A 10905-nucleotide genomic window follows, 5' to 3' on the forward strand; every position below is an offset into this window, starting at 1 on the left:
TCAGGGCTGCTGTTCCCAAAAGCTTTAATGCTTTCTTATGATACTTTTGGGCAACGCAGCCCTGTTTGAATGCACTTTTAGAAGTGAGTGAACGCTGTCTTTGATTGAGTGGTTCTGTCTTGCAACATTTGCGTGTGTTCAGATGAGCAGGAAAATAATTATATCCTACACAATTACTTGCGAACAAAGGTTATTCGTCCAATTCAATGCATTTGTACGCATTATTATTATTATTTTAAATAAACAAAATCACTGGTAAATAAAACACACCTTAGTGTCGATATTTTTAGTTTGAGTATCGATACTTTCGATACTCGCGTCAGTATCGATATATCGATACTTAGGATCGATACGCCCATCCCTATATGACGGTCGAGTCAGCACCAAGCTTCAGAAACGCCCTCAGTCAAGCGTTCGCTGGCTGGCACAGAGCCAGATACAGACGCGTTTTTACAGCATTGCGCATTATAACAATCACACACGATGCTGTTGAGCTTATGAGTGCAATGGCCAATCAGAGGCGTTCAGATGAGTCATCGCTAAAATGCCGGTGTTTTCTTCACTCACTCGCTGTCTGAATACCTCTTTCTGGCGAATTCTCTGGTTAGAAACAACAAACTGCAGATGTGTGTATGAATCTGTAAGATATTAATTTCACAGTGTAAACAGCTTCAGTGATTTTAATGGGAGTTTTTGAGAGTGCTTGAACTCTAGACTGTCAGTGAAAATGTTCTTTGATAATGTAAATGTTCTTTGCTCTCTTTCTGTACAATGAAAGTGTTATGATAAGTAGCCTAACTTACAATGTTTTTATTCACATTAACTTTCAATGTTAAATTCACATTAAATATAAAGTCAGTCGTATTAAAAATATGTTGACGCCCATATCTGTTACTTAAGTAAACAGACAGGTTTTTATGTATAGTAGACTACATTATTAGGCTACTTTGACCATCGCCCACTATAGATCAACTAACATAATCTATAAAGGTGAGGATCGAGATATTTCATGATATAGTTAATGCGTTTGGGAATGTTTCGAATAAAAAAATAAATAAAATAAAATAAAACATGAGTGCTATTGTGGCTGCTGTGTGTCACATGACGACCCCGCCCCCACTCGTAAAAATAATGAGTGCATGACGCCCCTGCTGACAGTACAGATACATTAAATATTGTTGTTCAGTGTGAGAAAAAGGACGCAATATTGATGTGCGCATGCGCAGTAAACCCAGGTAGGACAATCTGACTGGTAGGATAAAATGTCAGGACACCGATTCTGTAATCAGCGGTAAATCAGATGGTAATCTCCATCAGTTACTACACAGAGCCGTTGTTCACTGACAAGCTGCGCAAAAAAATCGCGCGATTAAATGAATGTGGTTTTGCGCAGCTCATCAGTGAACAACGGCTCTGTGTAGTAACTGATGGAGATTACCATCTGATTTACCGCTGATTACAGAATCGGCTTTACTGACAAGATGCACATTAAATATCGCATGCGATTTATCGTGGAGCCCTAATTAACATGAACATATACATAAATAAAAATATAAACATACAGCATTTTATGGTGAACACAGTTGGCAGTAGGCTAAGCACACATGACACGCCATTCCCGCATCCGCGTCCGCTCACACCTCATGCTTGCAGCTGAATGCAAATGATCATAATTGATGGACAACTATGCTGGTGAAAAGACATCAGCAATCCGGTGCAAAGAAAAGAAAAAGATGAAGATGAAGCCCGTCACTTTCAGGTAAGCCTACATTCATAATCCTGTGAAACTTTTTTGGCTGTTGACGTTAACAATGTGTTAATGTCTAATACTTCACCACCACCAATGCATATATATTCTCTCTGAGTTTCCATGTTCCCTTACGAAAATTAGCCATGGTTTTACTACTAATAAAACCAAAAATCATGGTTCTTGTAGCCATGGTAACCAAAGAAGTATTAATAATATTTTCTGTAGTTATAAAAAAGACCTGAGCCAACAACAGCCTTTAAAATGACTTAAAATGCATTATATAAAAAATATGAGGCAATAATGACTGGTTAATTAATAATTATATGGTTTCATTGAATAACACTGTTAAAATAATGTAGGCTAATACAAAATAAACAATTTATGTGCATTACATATTATTACAAATGCCTGCAAAGGGAGCCAAAGGCCTGGTAATTGCGTACACTTACAGGACAATTAAGTCCTTGTTTAATATTGACCAAACATTCAAATATCCACTTAATCTTAAATTTTTGGCCACGCTTTTGTGATAGATGACACAGCCTCTATAATTTCTTCAAAAAAATCATGTGGACATCACAACCCTTACAAAAATTAACCATGGTTTTATCGTTGTAAAACTGCTTAATTTTCTTTTGCGTGATTTCTGAATGCTTATAAAATCAATTATACAACTGTATTAATAAAATCATAGCCATAGGTAACTGTCTAGAGCAGCAGTTGTAATTTGTAAATAATAAAATTTATTTATTTACTTTTATATTTTATTAAAGTTCTATTTTGACCCCTATAGTAGTTTATTTTTTTTTACTTCCATAATATTTGGGGGAGGGGGCACAACAATACAATTCTGCTTAGGGCACCCATTTGGCCAGCAGTGTCTGGCGGTTAAACCAGTGACTGTGGTTAAAAATCATCGCTAAGGCCCCTGCGCACCATGCAAGGGTACAGTAATGACACATGCTCTTTGTTTGGTTCTTACCTTAAAAATTAAATCCTTTTTGCCATACCTCAGCTCTTTCAGTTGGGCTTGGATTTTTTTGGACTGCAAAATGAAGATAAGAGAGAATGTATGTTAGCTTATTCAAATAGTAAAATTGGATTTAGATTGTGTAGCAGGCTTTTTGTGGCCATGCCGAAGTGTTCCTTTGTGAACGCTTGCTGGGCAAAGATCCAATTCAAAGGAGAGACCTTCACTGAACAAGAAAATATAAAACTCTTCCCTTCAGTGGACTGCAGGGACAACTCGATGACACAAACACATTAACACATCAACACCCAGGCATACATGCTTGCACAATAACACACCATGGTATGGTATTGTCTTGGCTTGCTGACTGTGGATTGCTGCCACAGTTGTAAACATTTACAGACACACACACACACACACATACACTCCTTTACTATATACTGTAGCCTCAGTGTCTTCAGTAATCTCTTAGTAACTGAAGTGTACAGCACCTCTACTCAAAACTAATGAGACTTCATTACTCTCTCCCCCTTAGAGAAGCAAAGTCACGTTGCCAATACACTTGCATTTATTTGTCTACCTTCCCAATTTTCTAGCTTGGAATGAGTAGAATATTGAGTTTATAATATCAAGTTGGTTGCACTTGAATCTAGCACCAACCTAGAAAATGTGTGTTTAAATATATACTGTTCCGGGTCTTCTTTTTTTTTTAAAGAAATTAATACATTTGATTCTGCAAGAATGCAATGAACTGTTTTAAAAGTGAGTTCTATATAAGTATAGATAATTATAATGTTACAAAAGACTTTTGCTGTTCTTTCGAATGTCCTATTCATCAAAGAATCTAAAAATGTTTTAATATTTTCATCATTGATAATAATGCTTATTGCGCACCAAATCAGCATATTATGAAAGATCATATGACACTGAAGACTGGAGTAATGACTACTGAAAATTCAACTTTGCCATCAGGAATAAATAGCTTTTTAAAATGTATTAAAAAAAGAAAACTGTCATTTTATATAATAATATTTCAGAATATTACTGTTTTTACTGTATTAATTAAATAAATGCAGCCTTGGCAAGCATAAGAGAATACTTTATTTACTTTGTTATTTTTCGAACGATTATTCGGGTATGATTTGCAATAAAAACCACTGTAGTCTTTCTACTTCAAAAGTTTGTTTAATTCAGGATGTTACTTTACTTGCTGTTTCTTCATAATTAATTGTAAAATTTACTAGCAATTTCTTCACCAAAGTGTGAGAGAAAACCTTTTGTCAATAATCATTCATCATAATTTTGTAATAAATAAATCCTAAAATAATATAATTATATATTTATAGAGCTTGCATTCAAAATCAAGCTCAAAAATCTGAGGGTGGCATGTGAATATGTGTGAATATGCATAACGCTTCTGCGAGGAGCAATATTATTTTTGGTTTGAATAGAAATGCTGCAGTATTTTCAACAGTGTTTGAGTGCACAACAGTCCACATAACATACCTCCTCTGCATGTATGTCGCAGAGCTTGTTTCCGGACAGAAGTTTGTTCTTCAGGCTTTTATTCTGCAAGACAGGAAAAGGCAATAAATAGAGATATACTGTACCATACCATACTTTGTAACATCAAGCTTGAAACAAGCCCCGACGTCTTGTTTTATCTAGGTAAATACACTCAATTTAATGGTACCCCTGTCCCTGCAGACAAAAGCAATGCTTCAAATGTTTCCAATGAGCTCATTTTGACAGTTCCCTCACAAGCTTATTGAAGCTCAAGGTGACCCAGGAGGATATGCCTCATTTCTGTAATAACCTGCAGTGGATGTCTTTATGGAAATAGATGATGGTAGATTAAGAATCAATACAGAGATGATGGTGGTGCTGAGTTTAATCTAGTGCTTTTCTCTACCTCCTCTTTTTTCTTTCTCTCTGTTCGTGTTCTTTTGCTTTTATTTTTTCTCTCATTATCTCTCTCTCTGCCTCAATTTCTCACTTCCTTTGTCTATGTGTTGCTCTCAGATGCAAATGTAGCCTACACGCTTTTAGTGGCAATGTCACCCAGCTTCAGACCCACCAGGGTTTCACAGGACTTTTTGCTGATAATTGGGGGCCCAAAAATTACTTAATTTCCAGAGGCTTTTCTCTAAAATTGCGATGCTACTTGTGATGTTATTGGTGTTGGTTTGCAGTGAAAACCCAGCAACAATCATGCAAATAGTGTTAGTGACAATAGAAGTACAATTACCTGTAATTATTTTAGTGCATAATAACTGAATATGCAGTACGCATTCAAATGTTAAGACAGCAATGATGCAATAGCATATTTGTATTTAGCATAAACAAAACTAGAATGTGTCCACAGAGTGATGTTAACAAAACCTTTTCAATCATTAACACAAATGGACAATTAGGTTCTGAGACTTCTGGTAATAATTTTCTTGAGAGACAAAATTTACATATATGCAATATTTTTCTATGCATGTCATACATACAGTTGAGCATAAGAGACTTCTTTCAAAAATCTTACAGACCAATCTTACAGAACCCAAACTTTAGAACAGTATTGTACACACATATACAAACTTACTGACGTTAATGTTACTATCTAATGAAGTCAGTAAATGAGAAATGTCTTAGTTTTTCTGTGATATTTATGTGAAGATCAAGGGCACATTTCAAATAGCATTTTGATTGGCACTGCAGGAATGGGACACTTTTTATAAGGTCATTCCAAATGAACATGAGTAACTGGAGAGGACACAAAGAGACAATATTAGATGCTGAAGATTTATTTGTCTCAACAGTCTTAACCGCTAACATGAATTTTGCTGCTGTGCTGTAAAGGTCCCCCCCCCCATACTGTTTAAAAATTTAGTGGCAGTGACGTCTTTGTATAGAGTGCACACATGCGAGACAGAATGAGACACCCTTCAGAGTGTTGATTAGCTAACATTGCACTTTCCCCCCTCAAATTTGTATTTCTTGTCAGAAAAAATAGGAGCAGAGAAAACTGAGAAAATAGGAGCAAATTACACACTACCACAAATAAAATGGGGTCTGGTTGAATTTGCGTCAATTCATGTGATCACAAAATCCCAATAGTTCATTGCATTTGTCTAACTAAGTGCAGTTTTCATTGAATTGCACTAAATTACATAATTAATTCATGTGGGGAGCAAAAACTTTTAGGATTTTCACTTACTTTCACCAAGTGACGTTTGACAGAAAATGTCAAAACAACTAAAAATGGCAAAGCCATTATCTCAGCAGAACACTTGCTTTTCATACCATATGTTCGTTGCTTCCGTCATAAAATTAACACTGAAAGTTCAACAGGCTCTTTTCTACTTGTATTGTAATTACAACACCTGCTGTGTAACGAGTCACAGTGGCCCTCACCAACAAATTGACTTGGGAATATATAATAGCTGGTGGACCACAGAGGTGTTACATTAAAATGACTGTGAGAGAAAGAATAAGAACGGAGAAAGGAAGGGAGGGACGTTTTGAGAGCAAGTGAAAGAGTGTTTGAGGTAATGAAGCAGAATAGCATTGCAATACGATTCAATGAGGTGGAATTGGCTGAGTGTCAAATCCACACACTTGCATTTCTACCCCTCTCTGAAGAAGAATGAGTGCCCAAGTCTGTAAGAAAAATGGCAGCTGTCATTAAAAATGGCATGTGGCTGCCCTGCTAAAGACTGCAATGACACAAGGATCCACCCAAGCAGATAGGGCACAGTGCAGTCAAGACACTTCAAACAGCCATGAAAAAAATCTGATTTGAACAGTATAGCCTTAAAGGGAAGGTTCACCTAAAAATCAGACTTCTGTCATCATTTATTCAGCCTCATGTTGTTCCAAACCTGTATGACATTCTTTATTCTGTGGAACATAAAAGAAGGTACTTTGAAAAAAGTTGTTTTTAGTCCTTACAATGAAAGCCAGTGGCGTCCAGAGTTGTCATATAGGTTTAGATTAGGGTTGGGTACCGTTCACATTTGAACCGGTATGGTACCGGTATCGATACCTGAATTTCTGTGCCGGTACCAAACTGTACTTTTTTCCGGTACTTTACTCTCTGTGTAATTACAAAAACATTTATTTCAATGAAAAAATAAGTCCAAAAGTCTCAATTTCAACATTTTGAACAATAGGGCCCTACAAACCTTTTCTTTCTTTCTTTCTTCCCTCACGTCACAGGGTCTCTTTCTCTCTCTGTAGCGTATGCGCCCAGATGCATTCTCAGGTACCGAAATTTGGCACCGATTGATTTAATGTGAATCGGTACTCGATAGTACCGACGCAATTCGGTCAGTACCCTTAAAAGTACCGAGTTCGGGACCCAACCCTAGTTTAGATCAACATGAGGGTGAGTAAATGATGACCAAATTTCCATTTTTGGGTGAGCTATCATTTTAAATCTTGAATTTTATTTTCATTACCTATTTAGTGAAACTATGAAGCTAAATTGAGATATAAGCAAAATTCACTCAGCCACGGTAAGTGATATTACCTGACAAATTAAATAGTTATTATGCCGTCATCATTTACAACGTCAGTTGAACTAAGGGACAGTTTCCATTTTATGTTCCATTAAAAGTCATTCCACTGTAGATGTTACCTTGCATAACACTGCATATCACAGTAGTTAGAACATAAATCTCTTCTGAGAAAAAATATCATGCCATTTTAATATTTTTTTTACATTAATTTACGACCAGCCGTTGGCAAAAAGAAACTGCTGTGGCTGGTGATTGTTCTCTTCTTTGATGAATGAAAGCATTTAACATTGTTTTATTTTATTTCACATTTAATCTCACATATTCTGTAAATGCTACTATTAAAAATTAAGAAATTATATTTCTTTGATGTTCTGAGGAATTATTGCATATCCAGAATTAATACATTAATAATACTTCCTAAAACAAAAAAAACAGTACCTCTTGCTGAAGATCTTTGATGATTTTGGTCTTCTTTTCCATCTCCATCTTTAAGAACTTTATCTGCATGGAAAGGAGGGGGAGGGGCAATTTGCATATTAAAGCCCCAGCAGCATTTTGTACAGAAAAAGCATCATAAATTGTGCATGATGATCTGATTTAAGGAAGAATTATGTTCGCTGTAAAATATACACTATCATTCAAAAATTTGGGGTTGGCAAAATGTTAATGTTTTTGAAGTCTACAAAAATACAGTAAAAACAGTAATATTTGTGAAATATTATTACAAATTTAAAAAAGTGTTTTCAAACTTTTTCTGTTTTAATATATTCTACCCATCTTGATGGTCACAGCATCCTTCAGAAGTCATTCTAATATGCTAATTTCTTATTATTATCAATGCTGAAAACAGTTATGCCATTTAATATTTGTGTGGAAACGGTGATACTTTTTTTTTAGGATTCTTTGATTTGACAAGTTCAAAAGAATGAAACAATCAATTTAACGTATCCTTGCTGAATAAAAGTATTATTGACTTACTGACCCCAAACCTTTGCACAGTAATGTACAGTATGTACAAAAATATAAATGCGCAGCACAGTTATCTTTGTGATTTAATTTATTAAATTATTCTGAGCTGTATATATATTTTATTTATTTTATTTATTATTTGTTTGCAGGTTTGATTTGAGGATTTACAGATTGAAATAATAAAGAAAGAATGAAATTGACTAACAAGGTTAGATCAGATCTCACTGTACATTTGCTGTGTATAACTGCAATGTAAATTCATGAAAACCTCAATCATGTTTACCCTTGGTGAACTGAACTCAAATGAAAAGAGAACCTAGGGCTGGGCAAAAAATCGAACGCGATTTTCATGCGAATCTCGTCAGTAAAGCCGCTTCTGGTGATTAGTAGTAAATCTCCAGCACGTGCTTTCAGATGGAGTGGCATTTACTATACAGAGCCGTAGATCACTGACAAGCTACACAAAATCGCATTCAAAATCGAAGGCGATTTTTTTGCACAGCCCTAAGAGAACCATATAAAAATATTTCAACACAAGCCTATATGGAATACAAATGTGAAAGCGAAGGTTTCCCAAAACAATCCAGAGCGTGGTACAAACAACCAAAAAAGAATCAGAAGTGTTTACAGCCTTGAGGGTGAACCGCAACTCCAATCAAATAGAATGTTCCACTATTGCTCCTTATTCACCTAGCTCAGCCCTGAATGTCAAACTACCTCAACTCTCATTCTCTCTCTCCTGCCTTCAGCCATGGCAGACACTGTGGAAAAATAACAACACATCTAAATACTGAGGTCGAGCAGCTGTACACAGTTCCAGACAATACAGCAGCAGTGTACCTGTGGGTGTGTTCATTCCGATTAGCACTTTAATTGAATTCAGTCCACAAGCTCACGTATTGATATACTGCAGTCAATGCATAGATATTTTTTTAAATCTTGGTTTTTGTTTCTCATTTCCAGTTTTCACGCAGCTTTGTTTGCGAACTATATGCAATCTGAGTATAAAGTAAGGGAATGTCTTGACTAAACATGTTTTGATTTGTCAAATTATTCAAAGGCTTTATATCAAATTCAGGTTCACGAGTAGTTTCATTCGAGTTTCTAAATGAATCTTAAATGGCAGTTCTCCCAAAAATTTTAATTTAATTCGTAATTTTCGTCGTAATTTACTCAGTCTCATCCTTTCCAAACCTGTATGACTTTCTTTCTTCTGTGGAATAAAAAAAAAGGTATTTTGAAGAATGTTGGTAAACAAACAATTTTAGTTACCATTGACTTCCACTGTATTGACAAAAAATATCTTATTTTATGTTCTCTTTCATAGGTTCACGCAACGCTGTGTAGCTATGACGCAATGGGAAGGCATGCGCGCTGCATCCTTCTTTGGGCTCAGGACAGGTTTCTTTCGCTGAGAGCGGTTCACGTCCCCAGGGCTCTGAACCTTGCAGCGGACTTTCTATTGAAGCAGAAACTCAGGTCGAGGGAATGGATGGTGAGCCACCAGACAGTGGCTCAGATCTGGGATCTTTTCGGCAGGGTGGAGGTAGATCTCTTCTCATCGCAGGAATTGACCCAGTGTCCCCTTTGGTTCTCCCTATGTCACCTGGCACAAAGATGCTTTTGCTCACTCACAGATCTGAGGCTGTACGCATTTCCTCCAATCAAGCCGGTTCTGGCGGTCTTGTGCAGATTGAGGGAGTGCAGAATCTGCCTCCTGTTGATAGCCCCGTCCCAGATGTGGTTCTCAGAGCTAGTCTCCCTTCTAGAGCACACCCCATGGGAGATTCCAGTCAGAAAGACCTGCTGTCTCAACTACAGGGCAGGATCTGGCATCCTCAGCCCGAGATTTGGAGGCTATGGGTGTGGCCGATCAAGGGCGATCAGCTGTGACCTCTGGTCTTCCTGTGGTCATTCAGGAAACCACTGATAATGGTAGTAGACACTGATGGCGCCGCAAATGGCAGCCAGGACGCTGAGCTCCGTGATTCTTCTATTGTTTTTGTTTGTTTGTTCTGTGTTTTGTCATTCTTCTTCTATAAGTTTTACCAGAGACGAACTCCTTAACATTAAGCAGCACACCCCAGACAATATTTTTCAGTTTTTTGATTATTCGGACGTTTTGTTGGACATTCTAGTCGGAGGTACAGCGGTGTTGTTCAAACGCGCGTGCAGACGCAGAAGAGGGAAACGCACCGGCGCCCTGGTGAAGCTCCGTGCGTGGGGCATTCGGACTGCGCTCCCAAGCATTCATCTCGCGAATGTCCGTTCCCTTCCTAACAAAACGGATGAACTTCTTCTCCTCACCCGCACATCATAAACTGTAAACCTTTCTACTCGACTCGGGAGTTTTCCTCTTTCATTCTTGTGAATGTGTAAGTGCCTCCGGACGCGTGCGTGAGCGCCGCGATGCAACAGCTGGCCGAACAAATAACTGAAATGGAGCAAAGGAACCCAGACTCTATTTTAATCATTCTTGGAGATTTTAACAAATCAAATCTCTCCCGTGAACTGCCAAAATACAAGCAGCACATTACGTGTCCCACCAGAGACAGCACTATTTTGGATCACTGTTACACAGCAATAAAGAATGCATATCACTCTGTTCCACGAGCAGCTTTGGGGCTCTCTGATCACTGTTACACAGCAATAAAGAATGCATATCACTCTGTTCCACGAGCAGCTTTGGGGCTCTCTGATCACTGTTT

At 37.3% G+C, this 10905-nt stretch overlaps 1 protein-coding gene across 4 annotated transcripts in view; it reads right to left on the bottom strand.

Moving 5' to 3' along the window:
* Window positions 1-10905, bottom strand: part of LOC107554559 (leucine zipper protein 2) — a 164755-nt gene that overhangs the window by 54432 nt on the left and 99418 nt on the right. For all 4 annotated transcript variants that reach the window (XM_016237112.1, XM_016237110.1, XM_016237109.1 and 1 more), the window contains exons 5-7: window positions 7667-7729; window positions 4227-4289; window positions 2733-2795 (exon numbers count right to left, since the gene is read on the bottom strand). In XM_016237112.1, coding sequence (XP_016092598.1) covers window positions 2733-2795; window positions 4227-4289; window positions 7667-7729 — 189 coding nt within the window. The remainder of the gene's footprint in view (window positions 1-2732; window positions 2796-4226; window positions 4290-7666; window positions 7730-10905) is intronic.

Source organism: Sinocyclocheilus grahami, unplaced genomic scaffold (genome assembly GCF_001515645.1).
Source record: "Sinocyclocheilus grahami isolate Dianchi unplaced genomic scaffold, SAMN03320097.WGS_v1.1 scaffold506.1, whole genome shotgun sequence".
NCBI classification, from domain to species: Eukaryota; Metazoa; Chordata; class Actinopteri; order Cypriniformes; family Cyprinidae; genus Sinocyclocheilus; species Sinocyclocheilus grahami.